We start from the raw sequence: 25,669 nt of genomic DNA, 5'->3' as shown, positions 1-25,669 counted from the left end.
CAGGACTTACTGTAAACATTCATGCATGTCTCTGTGTCCTCGCATGTTGGCTACTTAAGCTATTGCTATGTACTACGCTCCACTCTTCTTTTGAGACTAGGTCAGAGCTTTACAAATCCCCAATAAAATAAGCAGGTAACATGGGGTCCCAAATCTGGAACTTGAAGTCCATAGCAGCACAGTACTGTACTCAACCCTTAGTGCTTGTAATCAAATCCGTGGAGCCTGAAGCCCTGTGCTCTGTCACAAACATGCACACACGGTACAGGCTGGGGAATGGTACTCACAGTGTTGGCTTCCTATGCCCTCGTGCACACACACACCTGCGCCACTGTGCACTTCTCACAGCGAGGCCTGCTTGCAAGCACCCGCTGGCTGCCTTTGAGCCCTGAACCCTCATGCACCGTTACTGGGGACAGGCCCACGTACTCGCTCCCACTAATCCCATAACCCCTCGGCCACGCACACAGCAACCCGGAGGCCTGGAGCCAGCACTCACCGCCGTCGCAGTAGGTCTCGGTGCCGTAGCCGTCCTGCAGGCCGTTGCTCCAGGTGCCGCCGTACTGGGCGCCCTGGCCGCCGTTGGCCGGGCCTCGCACGCCGTAGCGGCCCTTCAGGCCGTGCGTCCACTCGCCCCGGTAGGCCCAGCGGCCCTTGGTCTCCAGTCCCAGGCCCTGGCGCCGGCCCTGCGCCCACGTGCCCGCGTACGACGAGCCGCTGGGCCAGGTGTAGACGCCCAGGGTCTCGAAGCCGTGCGCCCAGGAGCCCGCGTACTCGCCCTGGCCGCGGGGGCCGGTGCACACCCCGTGCCCGTGGGCCTTGCCGTCCGCCCAGCCCCCGCAGTACGAGCCCCCATCGTCAAAATTAAACCTGCCCCCACTGGACATGCATGTAATTCCGTCTGAAAAGCCCACAAATCAGCAAAACGGAGCGGGCCGGTGAGGCGCCGAGGGAAGGAGTCTGCGAAATAATAACCAGGTGCCGGGCTCAGAGCGATGCCATCTTCATCCCGGGGCTCCACGGGCCGGGGCGCCGGAAGGCAACAGAGACCAGCTAGGGCTGGGAAGAAAGTCAATGGGCTGATCCGGTGTGGGGCACTGGGGCAGGTAGGGCAGACCTGCCGGGTAGAAGCGGCGCAGCCTGCGGGTTAGTTTGACGGGACGGAGGGTGGTTTTCTAGGGCGGACAGGATAAGGCAGATTCCGCAAGATGTTCAAAAGAATATGAGTATATGGGGAATACCGTGTCGGGGGAGGGGGGTAGCAGCAAGAACCTCTAAGGTTGCAGGCTCACATATCCTTTAATGTGGGGCAGCAGACCCCTTTAAGGGGGAGCAGAGCCTTCAAAGCGGGGGCACCAGGTAACTAAAAAGGGAGAAATGCAGTCTTTCAAGGGGGCGGGGCGGAAGGGTTCGGGGTAGGGGGGGTGAAATAATTGTACTCCTAGGGTAGAAAAACTGGTCTCCCAGGGCTGGTCAGTAGTTTGCCCAAGCACCTGTGCAGAACCCTCAAGTGAGGGCACGACCCTCCCGAAGGGGGCGTCAGAGTCTCTGGAAGGAGTGGGCAGGGGATGGGCTGTTCTTCTAAAGTGTTGGGGTCAGTAGCTGCTCCAAAGGTACAGGGGCGGCAGGGGAGGGGGATCGGGGGTATAGTAGGCCCTTACCCCCTCTCCGGGGGGTGGGGACAGAGATGGTTCTCGGAAGGCAGTAGTTCCTCCAAGCCAGGTTCCGGGGGGGGAGGTTGCGGATCTTTCAAAAAGAGGGGCGGTTGATCCGAAGGGAGCAGATGTGGGGGCTGTTGCTCCACGGGGGGTGGGAGGAAGGGTGCAGGCGAGGCTGGCCCTTCGGGAGGAGGCAGACCATCCAAACCGGGCAGATCTTCCAAAGGTGGGCGAGAGAGCTACAGAGATTTGGTGCAATAATACGTCTCCTGCTCAAGCAATCGCCTGGGACGGGGCAGGTCAGGGAGACGACCCCCAGATCAGAAGGGTCCCCTGCGCACACAGCCTGCCGGCCCCCCGGCTGAGCCGCTCTGCCCCTGCATCCTGGGGCTGGGAGAGACGCGATACCCTGGGCTCCTGCATCAGCAATGCAGTCTCTCTCTCCCTCTCCCTGCCTCCGTGTGTGTCTCCCCTCCTCCTCCCTCACTCCTCCCGCCTCTCCTCCCTCCTCCCTCCTCCCTCCCTCTCTCCCCTCCTTTTCCCTCCCTCCTTCTTCCTCCTCCCCCACCCCCGTTTCTTCCTCTCTCTCACACACCTTATCTAGTATAAAAGCAAAGCAGTTCCCGCTGCAGGACACAGACCGGGGCACCGGGGGAGCCGCCCGGCCCTTCAGCCCTTTCACCGGGCTCTTCAGGGATGTCTGGCCCGTCACCCTGGCAGAGGGGTGCCCGCGGGCTTTCCAGCTCTTCAGCCCTTTCACGGGACGCTCCCAGGGCTCGGAAAGGTTTCCCCTGACGAGGGGCAGGGGTCTGCCTCGGAGCTGACAGCACGTCAGATCTTTCACTGGGCTCTTTCGGTGATGGCAGAATGCACTTCACGCTTTCAGGGGTCACTGCGGAGCTATCCAGCACTATAGCATTTTTACGCACTCTCCCGGAGCTGTCTGGCTCTCTGGCTTTGCCCTGGCAGGAGGCTTTCTGAGCGCTTTACAACAGTTCAGCCCATGAAGGGGGCTGTGGAGTGGTTCTCTTGGCGCTCTACATGCTCTGAAAAGCATCTGATGTGAAAAAAACACTTTGTCCTGTTCACGGGGATGTCTCAGCCTTCCAGACACTTCGGCTCTTTCAAGGAGCTCTCCCAGCGCTGTCCGGCACTTGGGCCTGTAGCGGGGCTCTTTTGGGGCTGTCCAGCCCTTCAGCCTTTCAGTGTCCTCTCACTGGGCTGACTAGCACTTCGTCCCGTGGACGAGGCTCTCCTGCGGATGTCCAGCACTGGAGCTGTCCAGCATTTCGATCCTTTCACGGTATTCTCCTGCGGCTCTCCCAGCACTTCGACATGTGGCCGGAGCTCTCCCGGAGCTGTCCAACACTTCAGCACTTTCACTGTACTCTCCCGGGGCTTCCAGCACTTGGTCCTGTTCACGGGTTCTCTCAGGTTTCCAAACACCTCAGCCCTTTCACCCACTCACTCTCCCGGAGCTGTCCAACACTTCAGCACTTTCACTGTACTCTCCCGGGGCTCCCAGCACTTGGTCCTGTTCACGGGTTCTCTCAGGTTTCCAAACACCTCAGCCCTTTCACCCACTCACTCTCCCGGAGCTGTCCAGCACTTCTATCCTTTTCTGAGGCTTGCTCGAGACGGCCCAGCACTACACCCCTCTCGCTGCGCTCCCTTGGGGCCCACCAGTGCTTCACCCTGCAGAGTACTTTCTCGTGGCACTCATGGGCGCCTGCAGCGCTGGGAAGGGGGCCCACGAGGAGCTAGCCTGAACCACATCCATGCCAGGGAGCTTCAGGATGCTGGTCAACATTTCATCCTGGAGAGACAGGGGGCTTTATGGGGGTGTAAAGGTGCTCTCGGTCAGTCGTTCAGTACTGGGCAGAGGCCCACCTTGGAGCGTTCAGACCTTTAATGTCGCGCGAGATCCCGGCAGGCACTTCACACGGGGGTCGTCTCTTCTGGGACTCTGAAGGCGCTCTTCTCGACCTGTGCAAGGGACTCTCCTGGAAAGGACCAGCACTTCAACCACTTCACAGGGCTCCCAAGGTACTAGTCAGCACTTTACCCTGGAAGATGGGGCTCTCCTGGGACTCTGAAGGAGCGCCTCGGAAGTTGGCAGGGCACCCTGCTGGTGTTTTCCTGCACTTAGCCCTTTCACAGGGCGCTTCGCGAGCAGTGCATCACTTCACACTGAAAGGCGGAGAGAGGGGTCTCCTGGTCTCTGAAGATGCTCCCCTGCAGCGGTACAGGGGACCATGCAGGGCAGACGGGAGGGCTTTGCTAGGGTCAGTCCAACAGGTCACTATGGCAGGGAGTTCTACGGTTTCGGTTCATCCTTCATAGTGCTTCACTAGCCAGGGAGCCCCCCCCCCCCCGAAAACCCCCAACAATTTATTTTATAATTCAGTCTCCCTCTAATCTGTGCAGCATTGGATTTTCTTGAAACTTTGCAGGCCTTTCACTGGTTCCTCTTGAAACCGTAAAGGTGGCCTCTTTAGGGGTGCTGAGCTCATCACAAGTTCTGAGATTTGAGGTTCTAGATAAGTAGTGCAACTCTAAATCATTCTAAGGAGCAAGGGACGAGGCCTTCCACAGCCGTCCATTGACAATTGGGTGGAGGAGGTGGGGAGGGGCCCTGGAGCTGTACAGCTTCCTTAACCCTTCGAGTGGACTCCCCGGTCCATTGACACAGCACCCCATTTCTGTCATCGGCTCCAGGAACTACCATTACAGTTCTTCCAGGGAGCACCAGAAATTTCCCCATCCCTGGGCGTGGCCGCTACTTGGCCTTTCGGAGGGTGGGCGAGGCCGTGGGGGGCGGGAGATGCGTACACAGTCACTCAGAGATCCAGCTCAGCGGGGTTTTTTCTGGAGCGTTCCGCCATCTGCGAGGGCTTCTATGGAGCTGTGCAGCACAGAGTGGGTGGCACCCCAGGCCCAAGGCCGAGAAGGCGCTGCACTAAAGATGTGCGTCCGTGTGCAGCTGTTCCAGCTCCATAGCGTTAGGAAGAAGGCTCTCCAGGAGCCGTGCAGCCCTTTGCGGGGCGCTATGCGTCCTTGCGTAAGGGTCTCCCCGGGCTGCGCATCCCTATACAAAGGAGCTGTGCAGCCATATAGGCAGTGGCTTCTCGGTGCCTCTAGAGCATTGGGTGGGAAGAGAAGACGGCTCCCTTGGCCACTCAGCCGAGTGCAAGGGCTCTTTCGGAGCCTTGAATGAGGGGTACTGGCAGCCAGGAGCAGGAGATGTGCAGCAGCTGGGCTTCCATGGAAAGGGCTGCATCCCTGCAGCCGAGGAGCCCGAATACCGACCACAGAATATCATAGGACACTAACATCTCAGACAGACTATTATCGAGGGGAAAATATCGAAAGGTAAGTATGTATAGGGTTTCTATGCATAACTCCACATCTATGTACAGATTTTCAAGGTACACAAGTGGAGTGTAGAATATATGCACTTAACGTTTGAAATGTTGTCCCTGGATATTTTGATCACAGTATTGATGTGCCACGATGTACTCGATATTCCAGAGTACAGCTCTAGGAAGGAGGCTCTCTAAAAGCTGATCAGCCCTCTGTCAGGGGGAGTTCAATCTGTGCGGCCGTGGGGAAGGAGATCTCCCTATACCTATGCAATTTAGGGGCTCATGAGGGATTTTCTGGCATGTTCATGTCAGAACAGCAGGCATTGAGGGTTTGCATTCATGTGTCCGAAACCCTGTCCGACCAACCAAGACACTAAATTGGCATCTTCCAAAGCACGAAATGTATCAGTCAGCTGTGGGGGTCCCCAGAGAGATCCTCACTTTCTGCCCATCTCTTCAACATTTCTGTCAGCCCTCTGGCAAGAGCCCATGTGGAGATGGCCGAAGGATCGCACATGTACTCTGACGATACCCAACTTCTACTGCACTGGGAAAATAATCCCTCATCTCACAGCCTTCAAAGAAACTATGAGGTTTATCGGGCAATGGCTGAAGAATAATAATTACATCAAGTTCAATAGCAATAAAGTGGAGATCCTGATGGTCACCAGCCGAAGCGCCCTTTGGCTCGATGTCTGCTGAGGTGGGCCCTTTATTGACAGGTGAAGAGTCTTGGCATGAAGATAGGCTACCAGTTGTTTATGGCAGCCAGAGTTTCTTGTGGGATGTCATCCTAAACCTATTGTCTTGAATTGCTGAAAAGGAACTTCCTACTTCTTTCCCCTGACAGCAAGCATATGGTAGTCACAGCTCTTATAGGTTCTTGCCTAGATTACGCCAATTCACTACATTTGGAGCACCCTCAATCTTTAATACAAAATTGCAGGTTGTTCAAAATACAGCTTCTCACATGCTCTCGGGGGCACCCCGCTCTGTTCATGCTAGTCCACTTTTGCCAAGTGCAAGGGCTTCCAATTAAGCAGCAGAGGCAGTTTAAGGCCCTTTGTATTGTATGTAGGCCATTAACAAGTTACTCATCGGCTTTTACTAATAGACGCTTCAAAGATACTGTCAGTGGAGGACACTTCCTTTGTGTTCGGCCAAGCTACTTTTTGTTTTGTAATCTGTTTTATTGATTTCAACACACATTGCCGACTACATTTACAAAACTGGGTTTCCATACACAACATTCCAAAAAGAAGAGACTGTCCATTGACTCAATCGTTGAGTCTATCACCTGGCACCGAGTAGTACATACGTGTAATACTATTGCATTATATTACAGTACAGTACATCATCCCTATTGTAGTGCCTGCACTACCCATGTTACATACCACCTTCAGCAATCCTGTTTACTATGGCACATCTCTAGTGATGATTCTATTAGCTTTTCCAATGTACATCCCTGTCACCCAATCTAATGCTCGGACAGTCGTTTGACGTATTTTCTTGCATTATTCCCTTTGGATCTATTTTTTGGACAATCAGTCTTGTCGGTACAGCACTCCTCTACAGGTCTACCCAAAGCAACCCATCTTTTACTGAACATTATCAAAGGTCGCTGAGTCCTAATACAAATGTACCTGTAGGCCGCTCGTCACCAGTCCGTCTTAGGGGAGCATAAAGGGTTTAAACACATTTTAGTATTTTGTCTGTCATTTAGTTAATCACGGTGGGTGTTCATCATTTTTAGCTTCCAGTTTTGCTTCCAGAGCGTCCCAGGTGTCATAGCCTGTGAGTAATTGACCCCTATCCCATAAGGATTGCAGTACGCATGTTTCCAAGCGTGCCCATTTTAGTGTTGTGATGCGCCATCTGGACGCTCTGGTGGTCGAGATGCCTTCCATCCCACAGCAATTAATCGTTTGTATATGTGGAATGCTAAATCGGCAAATTTATGGATGTGTATATGTCACTTAGGTCTAGGGCGTATTCCCAAGAGTCAGGATTCTGGGTTAGATGTGAATGTATAGTCTGTTATGTCTGCTATGTCTGCTACTACGCTCTGCCAGAATCTTTCCAACGGAGTACAGTCCAACACAATGTGGTAAAAACGGGCTGTGGGGAGCCTGCAATGGGGATATACTGAACAGGATGCAGGGTACATGTGTTGAATACGGTGCGGGACAGGTACGTTTGGTGGACAAAGTTAAATTGTGCATAGCGAAACCTAGGGTTCCAAGAAACTCTCTGCACCTGCTGGACGGCCTCGGTCCATAGTTTAGAGGTCAGAGGTTTGGGGAGGTCCAAATTCCATCTGTGGAGTGCTACCTCAAGTTGTGTGTCATCTACGCTAATCAATGCTCTATATAAGTTATTGATTACTTTTTTTGAACCACTGTCTGATAATAGTATAAGGCAGGAGAGTTCCTAGGTTCCTGATCCCCCTGAGCGCACGCGGTTTTGATCAGATGACATATAGCGTGGTATGTAATAAAATGTCCCGGTCCCAACGACGCAAGGCCCATGATAGCCTCAAAGGACATCAAGGTTCCATTCTCGAAACAGTCCCCCACTGTCTCTATCCCTGCCTCTACCCAGGGAGCAGTGGAATGGGATCTGAATAATTGTGTGCCTCCTGGTATTTGGCCTAACGGGATCAGGGGTGAATATGGGGGGTTGGATTTCCCACCATGTATATATCTTCACCAGCTGGTGTGCGCTGCCTTCAGCAAGGAGTTGTCTCCGATTCATTTCTGTGTACGTTCAGATAGCCATGTATATAGGGGGACGTCTCTGAAATGCATCCGTACCCATGTTGCCTCAAGTGTCTCAGGCCTACTCAACCAATATAAAAGCCACTGTAGTTGTGCTGCCGCATAGTAATATTCAAAGTTCGGGGCACCCAGCCCAACCCTCTGCAACGGGTGCTGCAAGGTAGTGAGTGCAACTTGGTGCCTATCTCGTCCCCAGACGAGTTCCAACAGTAAACTGTTGAGTTCGCGAAAGAAACCCTTGGGGACAATTATGGGCAATGCTGCAAAATAATATAAGAGCCCTGGCAGAATCAGTATGTTCGCTATTGCCAATCTGCCCAAGGGGGAGAGAGGAAGCGAGCACCAAATTGATGCAAGCTTTTCGTAGAGCGAAGCGTGCGTCTCAGGTTATCATCCCTCAAATCATCAACCTTATGGTATATTTGTATGCTCAGGTATTTGAAGGTGTCGAAGCACCATTTCAACCGACTTGGAGGGAGTGCCTCCCCTGCAGCTGGAGGAAGTTCAACCAGGGGAACTAAGCATGATTTAGACCAGTTGACCCACAGTCCTGACACTGCCCCATAGACGTCCAGTAATTACATCACTTCGGGCCCCCACCCTGAAGAACCAGAACCTTATGGGCCTGGCGGCGCAGGGTACGCCTAAAATCTCCTTGGATTCACCTGCCTCAACTAACAGAGACACGGGACACTCTGTCAGGCGTAAAAGATCAGATTTTATTAGCTGCAGCTAGTACAGTTGTCCAAGAAGTACACAAGGTATGTTCTCAGGAGACTGCCACTTTACTTTGTGGCGCACAATCTTATATACCGTATAAAAACCATTTATTAACTACATACACTCCCAGAACACATAGAAAGGAGCCAGTAAGAATAATGTAAAGATAGAACAGAGCCAATAGAAATGTCGGAAAACAAGACAGAACAAAGTATCAAGTGACTTAAGGTTGCCTCCCCTCCAGCTGTGTTTGTCACCCCTCCCTTGAACTAATTCATTAACCGATCCACAACGAAGTTGCATGTGGTGCGATAAGTTTGTGTGCGTTTGGAGGACAGTTGTGAAATGAGAGAATACTAGCAAAGGACAGCGAAGGCCAGACGATAAGATAAGATCGGCGGAGAATAGTGTGAGCCTACAGATAGTTGAAACAAGGATTAGAAAACCAGACAGGGATTAGTGTACTCGGTCAGACCTTAATACCAGCCTTGTAAAGATAGAGGCAGAAGGCTATTTTGAACACCATGTTGCAGAATAAGCAGAAAAGGCAGAATGGACTTCGTTCGCTGTGCTGCCTGAGTGAAGGCAACATAAAATGGCGGCGGGCCACAAAATGGCGGGTCGATACGATCGTATTAAAAATCGAATTTCCTCAGACCCTCCTTTTGCCAGAACTCAGGCAAGATACACAAACTCATGTTAATCTGAGTCGATGTCTATGGCCATGAGGTCATCAAGCTGTTGCTGTACCATCATTTTGATATTCTCTGCTCTTTGTGACTTGGGTTTGGGAATACATGCAGTAGCACCTAGGTTGCAGATGGCAGGACCGCAGTGCATACAAAGACAACAAGAAAATATAAAAGCTAAAATTACTCCAAAGAATGTCAATACCTTCCAACCCCATTTGGACAGTAATCCCCAAAACCACTCTGAAAAGGACCAATCTCCTTCGTCCTGATGAATCGACTCGGAGATTATGTGTAACTTAGAGATAGCTTGGTATACTGTCGGAGCGTCATTAGGTATGAAAATACAGCAACTTGATCCGATCAATTTGCATACTCCACCACGGTCCGCAAGAACAAAGTCTAAGGCAACACGGTTCTGCAAGGTCATAAGACGATCAGCCTGTAGTTCAGCTGTAATGTTACTTAAAGCTCCTACAGTGATGTCTATGGTGGTTTCTACGACACGAACCAATTGCCTTATATTTCTGCTGTTGGCCATTGGACCCCAGAAGGGAAGAAATCCTTTGAGGAAATCTCCTCCCTCTTGTCCTGCTGTGTCTTTCGAATCCACAATCCCTCTGCCATATCTATTTTTATGATGGTTCGCAGGAGCGGTGTATGTAGGGGGAAGAAGAAAGGCTATATAACAAGTACCAGAGAAATCAGCTGGCAACCATGTATAAGCCCTATCGTGGCAAACGAAGTATGTACCTTGAGATGGTACTAACGGCAGTGAATTCAGGGCTGAATAAACATATGTATGGGAACATAAACTTTCTCTTTGTCCGGTGTTTGGAGTTCTACCATTTATTTGCAGACAGAAATTTCCTTGTTGGGGTATGACCCGTATCGGAGGAGATTTTCCTTGCTTAACCTTATCATTGAGGCTGGAAATGTAATTAGTTATGTTCCAATTAGTATATGCTTTTCTTTCATCTATGGAAGCTTCACTTTTTTCCATGATTTTAGCCATAGCTACCATTCCCTTTATCAATAAACTATGACTGAAATTTGAACCAACACTATGTGAACTGACAGGTTGTTTAATTTTACTTTGATATGCATTATTGAAAATGACAAAATAAGCCCAAGCGGAACCTTCATAGGAGAATGGAAGAACTAAATATGGCATTCCTTTTTCTACCGTATGTGGTATGAGTCCACACACCCAACAGTCAGTTGTATTGATCACTAACTGATGTTGATGTAACAACTGGACGAAGGAATTGTTAAAGTATTCAGTTCTTCTGATGAGTTCATGCTGGGGAAGAGTGTGAAATAGGTGCGGAGAGATAGTAGAAGAAGATGTAGAGGTAGGAGAAGAGACAACTTTTTGCTGCAGAGTAATAATGATCCAGTTTACAGATGCCAAAAGAATACACAACAATATAATGACGCATAGAGCAATACTACAACGACTATATATTTCTTTACAATTATTCTTTACATTTTTACTTTCTCTTTTATCTAATGTAGCCTCCATCTTTCTAAGTGGATGCTCACGGCAATCTTCCTCAATCACTGTAGTCACGATTATCTACCGTCCTATGACACTGTGAGGTCCTGCAGGCCTATTGCCACTTACTCAGGTCGTAACTAAGACTCCTACCGTGACCCTGCAACCGGGATAGAGTACTACATAGGAGAGAAATTTACAAGTTCTTTGGTCTTGGTCTCAAATTATAGCGTTCCTGTCCAGAGGCAGTCTGGTTTTGAAACAATGTTCCTGGATTTGTCGTGTTTAAGCGACGATGCGATGGTATTGCTTCTTGAAGGATGTCGTCGTCCTCTTTCTCAGAAAGTGTTCCAATTAGACGCGCATCACTGAATGGTACAAATTGCGGAACTTTCTCACTTTCAGAGTCACTGATGCCTCTACGGACCCACTGATCGAAAGGCAAGGGCAAAGGCACTTTCTTGCAGTGCACGGCATGCACCCAGTTTTTCTTTCCTTCGACTTTAACTGCTGTTCTTGTGGTCAAAAGAACCAGGCGTGGCTCTCTCCATCTGGGCTCCAAATTTCTCTGTCGTTGGAAATTTTTCGTGCAGACCCAGTCACCTGGTCGGATGGAATGACCTGGGTCTGTGGAAGCCTCTGGTAGAGCACTCTGAACCTGTTGATGAAGAACACGCAATTTAGTTGTAAGGTCATGCAAGTAGTCAATCAACATCGGGTATGGCAAGTCTGAGTATTTCTTAGGGCGAGGAACTCCCCATACATTAGCTGGGCGACCAAATATCACTTCGTAAGGGCTAAGCCCCAAACGAGAGTGTACTGCTGTTCTGGTGGACAGAAGAGCCAATGGTAAAGCATCAGGCCAATTAAGTCCTGTGCTAGCTTGCACCTTAGCAATTTTAAGCTTCAAGGTTCCATTGTAGCATTCTACTAAACCAGCCGACTGTGGGTGATTCGCCGCGTGGAACTTCTGTTTTATGCCAAGACCTGCACAAACTTTTTGCATGACTTGACCCACAAATTCGCTCCCATTGTCACTCCAGACAATGCGCGGCAAACCAAACCTAGGGAAGAATTCTTTCAAAAGTATTTTGGCAGTTGATAAAGCAGTATTGTCCTTCAGAGGGTAGGCTTCTACCCATCTAGAAAAAGCACATACTACCACCAGAACATATTTGAGGTTGTTGCATCGTTCCATGTGAATATAATCGATCTGCAACACCTCAAATGGATATGTTGGAGGAGCAAAATGACCTGCTGGAGTTGGGGTTCCCTTTCCCGGATTGTACATCAAGCAAACAATACAATGTTTTACTACATTATTTGCACACTTTGGGATCCCCTCATTTTGCCACACTGGAGCCAGAAGTTTACATATTCCTTTTGCACTTAGGTGAGCTGGACCATGTGCCATAGTAACTACAGGTAGTACATAAGCATCTGGTAACAGCCAACGTTGATGTTCTGATAATTCAACCCAACATCCCATCTCATCTAACATTCCTGTACTTTCCTTCCACTTTCTCAACTCATTCTCCGTAGCCTCTCCTTGAATTGATTTCACACTCTCTACTGTATCTTCATACATTCCCTTTTCTCTTACGCAGTTTGCGGGACCTGCAACATACATTCGACTTGTGTTGTCTCTGGCTGTCTTTTTCGCTACCTCATCTGCAAATGCATTTCCTCGACCAACATCGTCCACAATCTTTTTGTGTGCACTACACTTCACGATCGCTATCTGAGTAGGCATTGTAAGTGACTCAAGAAGTTCAGTCACTAATTGACCATGTTGTATCTTAGTACCATGGGAAGTAAAGAATCCTCTTTCCTTCCATAAGCGCCCAAAGTTAAACGCTACACCAAAAGCGTATTGGCTATCAGTGTACACGTTTACTCTTTTTCCTTTGGATAACACACACGCTCTAGTTAAGGCTATCAATTCAGCTGCCTGAGCTGAATTATGTCTAATGCGTGCTGTCTCCACAATCGTATGCAAAGTAGTAATAGCGTAGGCTGAAACTGTATCTCCATTCGGGAGCTTGAAACAAGAACCATCTACCCATAGTGTTCCATCTGGATTCACTAATGGCGTGTCTTTTAGGTCAATTCTACCCTTAGTCTCTTCTTCAGTACGGAGAAAACAATCATGCTGTTCAGAGACATCTCTCTCTTCTGGAAGAGGCAACAAAGTAGCTGGATTCAGGGTATTACATCGTTTGATGTGTATGTGACTAGCCAAAAGCGTCAGCTCATATCCGGACAACCGAGCACTCGTAAGATGCTGCGTTTTTGTCCTATTTAGTAAAGTATCCACTGCATGTGGCACCATAACAATGAGAGTATTATCTAGCACTACTCCAGCAGACTGTCGAATAGAAATTGCTGCTGCCGCTGTCGCCTTAAGACAACTAGGCAATGCTTTAGCTACTGGATCTAACGTAGCTGAGAAATATGCGCATGGTCGCTGTTGATCTCCAAAACGCTGCGTTAAGACTGACAATGCACAACCCTCTCTTTCGTGGACATAGAGCGTAAAGGGCTTACTGTAATCAGGAGTACCCAATACAGGAGCAGAACACAAAGCAATACGCAAATCAGTAAAACTCTTCTGACATTCGTCAGTCCACGGAAGAGGCTGAGGCGTATCTTTTAAAGTTAGCGCCAACAGCGGTTTAGCCAATAAAGAGAAACTCGGAATCCACTGTCTACAATAAGAAGTAATGCCCAAAAAAGCACGTACCTCTCTTTGTGTGGATGGCACTGACATTTGTGCAATTGCCTGAATTCGTTCGGGGGTCAATCGCCGTCCCTCCTTTGACAAGAGATGACCCAAATAAGTCACCTCGCGACAGACATATTGTAATTTAGAAGGAGAAACCTTGTGATTCAGATCAAACAAATGACGCAACAGTGCAACGGTCACGTTTTTGCAAATCTCCTCTGAATCAGCGGCAACTAATAAGTCATCCATGTACTGAATGAGAGCGGCACCGGACGGTAAGGAAAAGGCATCAAGATGACATTTTAGAGCTTGACTGTAAATAGAGTGACTTTCACAATAACCTTGAGGTGCGCGTTTAAACCGGAAGCTTCGGCCTCCGAGGGAAAAACCAAAAATATCTCTACTCTCTTCGGCGATGGGAATACTAAAGAAAGCATTCTTTAGATCAATAACTGAAAACCAAGTCGCTGTAGAAGGTATCATCGTCAACAGAGCAGTGATATCTGGGACTACAGGAAACTGCGGTACAACAATCTTGTTTACCTCCCGAAGATCAATTACAAAACGATAAACAGGAGGCTGAGAAGGATCAGTGCGTTTAAGAACCGGAAGAACAGGACTGTTACATGTATTTCCTCTCGTTTCCTCAACCACACCCTTCTGAATCAAATCATGGACAATTTCCAGAAGTGCTTTCTCACCTTCAGTAGAGATTCTGTATTGCGGAATACGTGGCATTTCAGCATTGGGCTTAAGAGTAACAACATAAGGTGGGATCTCAAGACAACCAACGTCATTCGGACCCGTAGCCCAAAGCGTTTCGGGAAGAGAAAGCAATTCAGGTGGGAATTGATCTTTTGATAAGTACATTGGACTAGTCATTTTCTGTCCTAGAGTGAGGTATACACCAGAAGGTGAACAATATATCGTAGCATGCATTCTTTTTAATAGATCTAAACCCAACAGATTTTCACCACAACCATTCGTCAGAAGAAGCGGAGCTTCTAAATCATAAGGGCCTATTGAAACAGGCAAAGGGCAAGAAACTGGATTGCGAACAGGGGCGCCAGAAAATCCTACAGATACATTCGTTAAGCCAGACAAAGGTGCGCCAGGGAGTTTAGAATGAATGATAGAGCTTCTCATGGCACCAGTATCTAAAAGAAATGGCTCTGAAACACCCATTGTAGTGACATTAACATAAGGTCCATTCTGATCCACTGGAATTGACGTAACCCCCTTACTTTGTCCATGGCTGTCCTATTCAAAATGAAGACTTTCATTCCCTCCTTCAATATACTGATCCTCACTGTAATACTGTGTAGACCTAACATTTTGCTGGTCAAAGTAATTTCCGGAATTTGGAGGAACAAAAGAACGCTGCTCTTGGGTTAACACACCTCGACCTCTACCTCTATTTGCTGACTGAGGACCACCACGACCTCGTGAAGCAGATGTTGCTCCATTACGCTGCAACAATGCCGGACAACTGTTCTTAAAATGACCTTCCTCCCTACAATAAGCACATTGATTGGGACCTAGCAAAGGTCTTGGAATGAATGGTTCAGGCTTTTGATACAACCTCTGAAACTGCGGAGGCTGTTGAAACTGAGGCTGAACATAACGAGGAGGATAAGCCTGTTGCAAGAGAACTTTAGTTTTTAATTCTTTCGTCTTTTTCTCTTGTTTTTCCCTTTCTTCTTTGTCTCTATTTTCATAATATTGTGCAGTAGCCAATATCTGGGCAGAAGAAGAAACTGCCCATGAACTCTCGGAGTCTTTTAGCTTGTGTGATAGTTCAGGAAGCAAGTTATATACGAACTTATCCACAAATAATCGCTGTCCCCCTTCTGTAGCCATATCTTGACCACTGTGATCAATGAATGTCTCCTCGAATCAGGTAAAGAAATCGGAAACACTTTCATCTTTCTTTTGTTTACATGCTGCTAGCTTATCCCAATTAACTCTCAAAGCAGGCATCATTGTTTTCATTAATGTAATAATCCTACCAGGGAGTTCTGAGATCAAAGCGTCGGGCTTTGCACCACCTACTTGACCTCTATCTGCGGCAATAATAGCGTTCCAATCGCCGCCTAATTCTTGAGCGTGATCCTCTCTACGAATTTTAGCCCATATTGTCTGTGGAACTACATTTCCCATCAACATGTCAATATCTGCTAGATTCATAGTACATGCATCAACTGTTTGCGACAACTCTTTATAGTAACCAGCAGGATTTTTGCGTGGATCTGGTAGTGACTGTTTAAGTGCTAAAACTTCAGACCTTTTCCAGGGGACATGTATCCATATGCGCTGAAAATGCGCAGGAATAGCTGGATTAGCACCTGCTGCTGCAACTTCTTCCTTCCATATTGGAGAAACCTCTCTCATGGGATAGTTTTTCAGTGTTGTCCTAACTGAAGGATCAGAATCAGGAAAAGTCTGTGAGAACAATAGGGATCTGAAAGAAATAAGTGTTCTGACAGCGTTTTCAACCTTAGGACCCACAATAAGTCCTTTGTCAAAGTCAGCCTGAACATCTAACAGATCCTGTGGGACCGAACCCAAATTCATATCCTCCCATTCTTTAGCGAGAGTATCGCACATAACTTTAAAAACATATCTCTGCGTAGGTGCATTCCATTGCAGAAAGGTGGACATAATATCAGACGTACTATATTGGGGACCCTTCTTGATCCATCTACAAGCAAGTGAGTCCAATTTTTCTCGCTCTTCGGAGTCTGGGAATTGACTACGAGACTGTCTTCGAGAAAAAGCTGGAGACACATTTAAAGCTTCAAAGAAAGGTGATAAGAGACCAGAGACAGTATCTGCAAATCGCTTACGCATAGATGGAGAATTTGACATAAGGATAGGGGACAAGGTATTAGGTGAATTAACTAAAGGAGCATTAGGAATTGCCAAAGGAGCAGAAGGCAAAGGAGTTAAAGGCAAAGCTGGCATAGGCAATACTTGAGGAGGCAAATGTGGAAAAGCTGGAGCAGGCGGAAGCACAACTGGCGGCTGAACAGGCTGTAACATCGGGGGTGCATTAGCACCTTGTACATAGGGCGGAGGCAATTTCAATAAGTGGGACATTAAGGAATCTTCCTCAAAATCTTTTCTCTTATCAAGGGAAGAGATAGGCAACGTCGGATAGCATTTATCTATTGCCATTCGATGCTGTCTGTCTGAAATTTCCATTGCATTATCTATTTCATCATCTTTGAATTGCTGAGCAGCCTGTATAATCGTCATTCCCTGTGTTTTCCTATCTCGTTTCGCTTGTTTAATTTCTCTCTGTTTGGCTTCCTTACGCCAAAGGCGAAAAGAGTCAAACATTGCCGGCCGGGCTTTTCTTTTAAATAACGTTGCTTCTAAATTATCTAGCACATCAGTTTCGAAACTACCATTTTCTGGCCATTTTAAAACACCATCTTTCTTTGTATATCGGGTCCATGTCTTATTAAAGGCAATAGGACCAACACCATGTTTAGAATAGAGCTCATATGTGGGAGTTCCAACCGAAGGAATCGGACAGGAGTCCTCAAGCTGGGAGTCCCTATTACAACCAAAGCAACAAAGTTTTCCAAACTTAGTCAGACCAGACATCTCACGATTTTTACTGGCTGTTCACAAACATCAAGGGGGTAAAACTTTCAGTTTACACAGCACAAATGCACTTACCCCTCGGCTTTGGCCACTGCAATGGCCAAATCTAAGGACCTAAGGACAAAACAAAGACCAAAATTTGTGGGCGCGACCCACCAAATACTTAACTAAGGATGTCTTCTTACACCAACAGAGGCCCGTCTATCGTCTCGCTTTACCATACATCATCAAAGAAAGGGCCAAGGCAGGGTGGCAGTCAGGGCAGCAGTCGTCAGTAGCCGTCAGGAAGGAGTAACCGCGCTGAAAAAGACCTTCGGACCACTTCGACATACAGGGGTCGCTTGACGTGGCTCGCGATTCCTCCAGAATTTTCTTGCGGGGTTCCTCACGACCTTCAGGCAGAACCGGTACCGCTGAAGCCGCCCCACGTTGGGCGCCAGTTGAAGAACCAGAACCTTATGGGCCTGGCGGCGCAGGGTACGCCTAAAATCTCCTTGGATTCACCTGCCTCAACTAACAGAGACACGGGACACTCTGTCAGGCGTAAAAGATCAGATTTTATTAGCTGCAGCTAGTACAGTTGTCCAAGAAGTACACAAGGTATGTTCTCAGGAGACTGCCACTTTACTTTGTGGCGCACAATCTTATATACCGTATAAAAACCATTTATTAACTACATACACTCCCAGAACACATAGAAAGGAGCCAGTAAGAATAATGTAAAGATAGAACAGAGCCAATAGAAATGTCGGAAAACAAGACAGAACAAAGTATCAAGTGACTTAAGGTTGCCTCCCCTCCAGCTGTGTTTGTCACCCCTCCCTTGAACTAATTCATTAACCGATCCACAACGAAGTTGCATGTGGTGCGATAAGTTTGTGTGCGTTTGGAGGACAGTTGTGAAATGAGAGAATACTAGCAAAGGACAGCGAAGGCCAGACGATAAGATAAGATCGGCGGAGAATAGTGTGAGCCTACAGATAGTTGAAACAAGGATTAGAAAACCAGACAGGGATTAGTGTACTCGGTAAGACCTTAATACCAGCCTTGTAAAGATAGAGGCAGAAGGCTATTTTGAACACCATGTTGCAGAATAAGCAGAAAAGGCAGAATGGACTTCGTTCGCTGTGCTGCCTGAGTGAAGGCAACATAAAATGGCGGCGGGCCACAAAATGGCGGGTCGATACGATCGTATTAAAAATCGAATTTCCTCAGACCCTCCTTTTGCCAGAACTCAGGCAAGATACACAAACTCATGTTAATCTGAGTCGATGTCTATGGCCATGAGGTCATCAAGCTGTTGCTGTACCATCATTTTGATATTCTCTGCTCTTTGTGACTTGGGTTTGGGAATACATGCAGTAGCACATAGGTTGCAGATGGCAGGACCGCAGTGCATACAAAGACAACAAGAAAATATAAAAGCTAAAATTACTCCAAAGAATGTCAATACCTTCCAACCCCATTTGGACAGTAATCCCCAAAACCACTCTGAAAAGGACCAATCTCCTTCGTCCTGATGAATCGACTCGGAGATTATGTGTAACTTAGAGATAGCTTGGTATACTGTCGGAGCGTCATTAGGTATGAAAATACAGCAACTTGATCCGATCAATTTGCATACTCCACCACGGTCCGCAAGAACAAAGTCTAAGGCAACACGGTTCTGCAAGGTCATAAGACGATCAGCCTGTAGTTCAGCTGTAATGTTACTTAAAGCTCCTACAGTGATGTCTATGGTGGTTTCTACGACACGAACCAATTGCCTTATATTTCTGCTGTTGGCCATTGGACCCCAGAAGGGAAGAAATCCTTTGAGGAAATCTCCTCCCTCTTGTCCTGCTGTGTCTTTCGAATCCACAATCCCTCTGCCATATCTATTTTTATGATGGTTCGCAGGAGCGGTGTATGTAGGGGGAAGAAGAAAGGCTATATAACAAGTACCAGAGAAATCAGCTGGCAACCATGTATAAGCCCTATCGTGGCAAACGAAGTATGTACCTTGAGATGGTACTAACGGCAGTGAATTCAGGGCTGAATAAACATATGTATGGGAACATAAACTTTCTCTTTGTCCGGTGTTTGGAGTTCTACCATTTATTTGCAGACAGAAATTTCCTTGTTGGGGTATGACCCGTATCGGAGGAGATTTTCCTTGCTTAACCTTATCATTGAGGCTGGAAATGTAATTAGTTATGTTCCAATTAGTATATGCTTTTCTTTCATCTATGGAAGCTTCACTTTTTTCCATGATTTTAGCCATAGCTACCATTCCCTTTATCAATAAACTATGACTGAAATTTGAACCAACACTATGTGAACTGACAGGTTGTTTAATTTTACTTTGATATGCATTATTGAAAATGACAAAATAAGCCCAAGCGGAACCTTCATAGGAGAATGGAAGAACTAAATATGGCATTCCTTTTTCTACCGTATGTGGTATGAGTCCACACACCCAACAGTCAGTTGTATTGATCACTAACTGATGTTGATGTAACAACTGGACGAAGGAATTGTTAAAGTATTCAGTTCTTCTGATGAGTTCATGCTGGGGAAGAGTGTGAAATAGGTGCGGAGAGATAGTAGAAGAAGATGTAGAGGTAGGAGAAGAGACAACTTTTTGCTGCAGAGTAATAATGATCCAGTTTACAGATGCCAAAAGAATACACGACAATATAATGACGCATAGAGCAATACTACAACGACTATATATTTCTTTACAATTATTCTTTACATTTTTACTTTCTCTTTTATCTAATGTAGCCTCCATCTTTCTAAGTGGATGCTCACGGCAATCTTCCTCAATCACTGTAGTCACGATTATCTACCGTCCTATGACACTGTGAGGTCCTGCAGGCCTATTGCCACTTACTCAGGTCGTAACTAAGACTCCTACCGTGACCCTGCAACCGGGATAGAGTACTACATAGGAGAGAAATTTACAAGTTCTTTGGTCTTGGTCTCAAATTATAGCGTTCCTGTCCAGAGGCAGTCTGGTTTTGAAACAATGTTCCTGGATTTGTCGTGTTTAAGCGACGATGCGATGGTATTGCTTCTTGAAGGATGTCGTCGTCCTCTTTCTCAGAAAGTGTTCCAATTAGACGCGCATCACTGAATGGTACAAATTGCGGAACTTTCTCACTTTCAGAGTCACTGATGCCTCTACGGACCCACTGATCGAAAGGCAAGGGCAAAGGCACTTTCTTGCAGTGCACGGCATGCACCCAGTTTTTCTTTCCTTCGACTTTAACTGCTGTTCTTGTGGTCAAAAGAACCAGGCGTGGCTCTCTCCATCTGGGCTCCAAATTTCACAAAATGGCGGGTCGATACGATCGTATTAAAAATCGAATTTCCTCAACCCGTTTTCCAGGTAATTCAGTGCTTCATTCGCATAAAGCGATACAATGTGATATGTCCCCATCCTGCGAATCCCCCACTGCACAGCTCTCATGCGCAACCGAGCAGCAAGAGGCTCCATCGCTATGGTGAACAGTAGGGATGACAATGGGCATCCCTGTCTAGTCCCTCTGACAATTGGGAAGTTCCCAGATATTAATCCTCCCGTTTTTACCCTAGCAGTTGGATCAGCGTACAGAGTCTGCACCCACCGCACAAATTCCTGACCAAATCCCATATGCTGCAGTGTGGCAAATAAAAAGGCCCAACTTAGGGCGTCAGATGCCTTCTCTATATCTAGAGAGACAGCGACATTGCCATATGCTCCGGTTGGAGTATCGCCGATAAAGCTTAATAATATACATTTATTCAGGAACGTATTTCCATTTGGCATAAACCCATTTTGGTCTTCATGTATCAAGGTATGAATAATAGGGGCAAGTCTGTTCGCTAACACTTTACCTAAGATTTTACAGTCTAGGTTAAGAAGGGTTAGTGGTCTATATGATTTTACATCCATGGGGTCGCAACCAGGCTTGAGGAGTACCATTATCAGTGCCTCTCTTTGGGCTGCCGGAAGCAGCCTGCGGGTCCAGGCCTCCTCAAACACAGATAAAAAGGAACAGGAGAGTTATTGTGAGTAATTAGCATAATATTCTATCTGCAAACCACCTGTGCCAGGGGTTTTATTGTGGGCTATTTGTGCTATGGCTACATTAAGTTCCTCTAATCTCAGGGGCTCCTCAAGTGCCGCTTTATTGAGTGCGGAAAGCTTTGTAAGTGGTGTCTCGTGTAGAAATAATTCCAAGCGCTGAGTATCACATGCCGATTGCGTTTGATATAACCCCATGTAAAATTCTCTGAAGGCGTTGTTAATGGCATCTTGTGAGGAAACCATTGTCCCATCTGCCAAACGTATGGCTCCTATTGGGGCATGTTGTTGCTCCTCATGAAGCAACCATGCCAAAAGCCGCCCTGAGCGATCACCCTCTGCGTGTAATCATGTTAGGTGATAATTATAATCATGTCGCCGGAGGCGCTGGTCTGCCTCTTCATATAAAACTTACGCTTATCATGAAGGGACTCAAACGCCGCATTGTGATGTGCGACTGCTATTTTCAGGGCACACATATCTTTTTCAAATGTGAACACTTCCTTATGCAAAGAACAGCGCGCCCCCCACGATGCCAATAGACAGTGACCTCTCACTACAACCTTATGCACGTCCCATTCTGTAGCCCTAAGGGTGGCAGACCCAGTATTTAATTCCCAGTATTGTTTAATACAAGTAGCTAACTCCTCTCTAAATGGGGTGTCCAGCAGCGCCTCGCTCTGCAAACGCCAAGTTGGTATGGTGGAGCGCATTCTTCCCCATCTTACAGTCAGCAGTAGGGGGAGTGGTCAGAAATCGTCCTAGCGAAATAATTTGAGTATGTTATTATAGAACACACAGAAGGGGTTCCCCAGATCAAATCTATTCGGTGTGGATATCATGTATTGGGGGATAAAATAGTACTCCCTATGCGTCAGGTGGCCCATGCACCACATATCATGCACCCCGTTATCCCTGGCCCAGTCAGTGAGTAAGCTGGAATTTTGCCTTCTTATTGCTCCCTCCGCAGGTGGGGACGAGCGGTCTAGTAACACATCAGGAACACAATTAAAGTCCCCTCCCCAGATTGTAGGTGCCATGGGGTCAGTCAACAGAGCAGGGGTAAGTGTTTTGAAGAATTCACCTTGTGCACAATTGGGAGCATAAACCCCCACAATAGTTAATGGTTCGCCATCCAGTTGGCCTACAAACACAATATGTCGTCCCCCCACATCTGCCCTCTGTGTGTGCCGCACATAAGGCACCCCAGGTGCTATCCATACCAGGACCCCCCTCGCATACGCAGAGGAAGACGTACCATATACCTGACCCCGCCAGTGCTTCCTTAATGCCTGCAAGTCACTGTCTAGTAGGTGTGTTACCTGCAGTATGGCAAAATGCACCCTTTGGCGTTTAAGGAAAGTGTAAATACAATGTCTCTTAACAGGCATAGCCATCCCCGTACGTTCCATGTTAGGATGGTATATTCTTGCATAGCATTCGATTTATGTGTACCCATGGTGTTAAAGATGGTGTAGTGATGTGTACCATGGCGTATACCCAACACTGAAAGGGAACATGTGCCTGCAACATCGGATAATGTGCCTGCGTGCCTACTGTGTTGAAATGTAGTGTGACCCATTGAAACATATTGTATACAACCCCCCTCCCCCCACCAGTAACCTCAAACCCCAGAACTGGTAGCACTTAGGCACACCTCTAATCACCCCTAGTAATAACAAAAGGAAAAACATATAACAATTGCATGTATGGGTGGTCCATGTGGAAACCATCCAGGGGGATGTGGTAGCTTTCATGAGGAGTTAATGCCATGGCCCCATCTTAAGGATAAATAGTAACCATGACAAAGCCATCCACAGCCACGCCCATAGTTAAGAAGAGTTGTCGATTTAGGATAAGAGGCTCACTTGTTAGTGGAAGAACTGGATTTTTTTTTTCTGCCTCTTTGGATCCCAATTGAAGGACCCATTGAGTCTTGTTGCTTCGCATTTTTCCACACCTGTGCTATCGATAATCCCCTTCTTGATGCAGTTGGGGTAGTGAGAGCACCATCCCAGGTGACTATAGGTTTAAGAGATATATGTCTGAATGCTATAGGTCATCTCCTGCTTTTGGGGAGTGATAGCCGGCCCTCTGATCACACCCGTGATTGTCGATTCAGAGCTACCCGAGTCTGAGTCTGTGTGTACCTGTGAGTTGTTTTGTAGCAGCATGAAAGAGTTCTGAGTGTGGATCGTCGTGTCCCTCACATATTTTGCACGTTCTGCAGTTGCCTGTGTTTTCGTGGGTTGTGTCTTTGATCTTCTCTGGGCCTCCTACGGGCAGATGACATGAGCCATTCCCCACGTTCCTTGTCCTCTTCTGAGGGCTGGGCGATGCCCTTAGCGTGCAGCCATGTCCAGACATCTCCCGGTGTAGGAAAAATGTGGGTGCGGTCATCCATAATCACCCGGAGTTTGGCAGGAAACATCAGGACATATTTGATGTTGTGTTCTCTGAGGCATTGCTTAATTTTCACGTATGAGTAGCGTTGTTGTTGCACCTCCACCGTGAAGTCTGGATTAGCCGTTATGGAGGCACCCTTGCAGTGTTCCGGACCATTGTTCCGAAAATGTTGCAGTATCATGTCCTGATCTCTGTAATTAAGAAAGCATGCTCTGAGCGGGCGAGGAGGCAGTCCCAGAGCCGGTGGCCGGCCCGGTATCCTGTGCGTCCGTTCTACAGAGAAAACTTTTTGTATTGCCCCCTTAAACACTGTATCCATGAGCCATTGTTCCAAGAATAATTCCGTGTTGTGTTCTTCCACTTTTTCCGGGAATCCTAGAAACCGAACATTGTTGTGGCATGATCTCCCCTCAGCATCCTCGGCTCGTTGTTGTAGGACTTTCACTTCTGGGTCCAACCTCTTCACTTGTTTCTGCATTTCCGAAACAGCGGGGTCCATGGCTTGCAGGCTGGTTTCCGTCACCACCACCCTATCCGCCAGGCTATGATGATCGACTCTGAGCAAGTTAAGATCCTGAGAAACGGTGTTTATTCTGCTCTCAAGCGATAGTTTGGTATCCATAATGGCCTGCAATATCCTCTCAAACTGTCTAGAGTGCGTCTACAGGGTGGTCTCCAAAGTTTGCAGAGCAAATGCTCCCAGCGGCATGTTGGAAGGAGCTGCTGGTTCACTCTGCGGTAGGGATTTGGCGGCTTTGGTTTTCCCCATCATTCTATCTTCGCAATTCACCCCCATGGTCGTGTGTGTGATTTTCGACCACCATACAATCCCCTTTGCCGCCATGTCGCGAAACCGGCGATCGCCTTATCTATGGCAGGTATGGTGCAGTTCAGTTTCATCATTTATGCAATGGTTCTAGCGTTGCCCCTATGTAGGGTAGTTTGGGAGGCGGACTCACGGGTGGGGCATAGGGGAAGGCACCCCCTTGATTAGCCCCAATTAACACACCTGTGTGACTGAGATTTTGCCGCCCCCTCCAGGCTTAGATTATCCGTATCAGCCCCCACGAAGGGGTCAAGACTCCCAGTGGAGCAAACAGTACGGCCCCGCAGCACACACCTCCAGTTGGAACAAGAACAGGGATCAGCGTCCCTCAAAGCCCCGGGCACAGCCCTCTGTCATGCAGACGTTCTGTTACTTTTGCACAGCTCCAGTGTGCAGTCACTCGACTCACCAGCTTGTGCTGGCCGCCACTGCGTCAATAGATATGATTCCCCAGAGTCAGCGCCCCAGTTGGCAGATCGCGCTGTCTCCGATCGCCGCAGGACGAAGGGCAGTATAACGGGACAAAAAGTAGGTCCAGTAACAAATGGCACCTCGTGGGATTAATGCTCATCTCTGAAGTACCTAGACCGCATGCCTCATCTTTCTTGCTGCTGTTCCTACGACGCGGCCACTGGGCTCAAGGCCGGTCCTGCCTCTCCGGGCAGCTCCCTCCAGGCAACAGAGCACCTGGATGTGCAGCTCACGAGACACCACGGTATCGCAGCGGCGCATCGGTGTTGGTCGCCGGCCACGGTCCCCCCACCACCACCAGCGGGGCGCCGCTCAATCATAGAGCACTGCAGCATCCCGTTGAGCCACCCTTGTGATCGTCCTCTGCACGGCCTTAGACCAGAGATTTCCTATCATCTCACAGGCCGCACATCCCGTGCACCCAATCCAGTGGCCCTGGGTCGCAATTTCCAGCCCTGCGTGATCTAAAACACCTTCACCTCGCCTCCGTCACAATCCATTACATGTGGCTGATGGATTGGCGATATCTGGCAGGATTATTGCGTAGGCCCGAGGCGGAGCTATTTTCTAAGCGTCTGTCTCGGCTGCCATCTTGGCCACGCCCCCCTGTTCGGCCAACCTACTAATGGTCACAAGATTTTGTAAGCTAGAGCTTGGCGGACAAAGTTTTACTCTGTGATGTGAAACGTCTTCTGTCTATCCCAGCTTCGTTATGCCCTGAAAAATACTTCTTCTGGTTTAGACAGCTTCTTAAGCTCTGTTTTTTGTGATGCTTTCCCTTCAAGTCATAGTTTTCAGTAGACGTCTATGTTCTTCTTGGATGGTCATATTCTATAGCGCCTAGAGTCAATTGGCAATTGTGTGCTCTGTA

General features: G+C 47.9%; 1 protein-coding gene across 1 annotated transcript in view; it reads right to left on the bottom strand.

Annotated features, from left to right (window-relative positions):
• The window catches only part of JPH3 (junctophilin 3), a 551,692-nt gene extending 549,584 nt beyond the window's left edge, over positions 1 to 2,108 (bottom strand). Inside the window, exon 1 of the mRNA XM_069217200.1 lies at positions 500 to 2,108. Coding sequence (XP_069073301.1) covers positions 500 to 887 — 388 coding nt within the window. The 5' untranslated portion in view covers positions 888 to 2,108. The remainder of the gene's footprint in view (positions 1 to 499) is intronic.
• Between the last annotated feature and the right edge of the window lie 23,561 nt (positions 2,109 to 25,669).

Source organism: Pleurodeles waltl, chromosome 12 (genome assembly GCF_031143425.1).
Source record: "Pleurodeles waltl isolate 20211129_DDA chromosome 12, aPleWal1.hap1.20221129, whole genome shotgun sequence".
Lineage (NCBI taxonomy): Eukaryota > Metazoa > Chordata > Amphibia > Caudata > Salamandridae > Pleurodeles > Pleurodeles waltl.
This window is presented reverse-complemented; position numbering and strand designations above follow the sequence as displayed.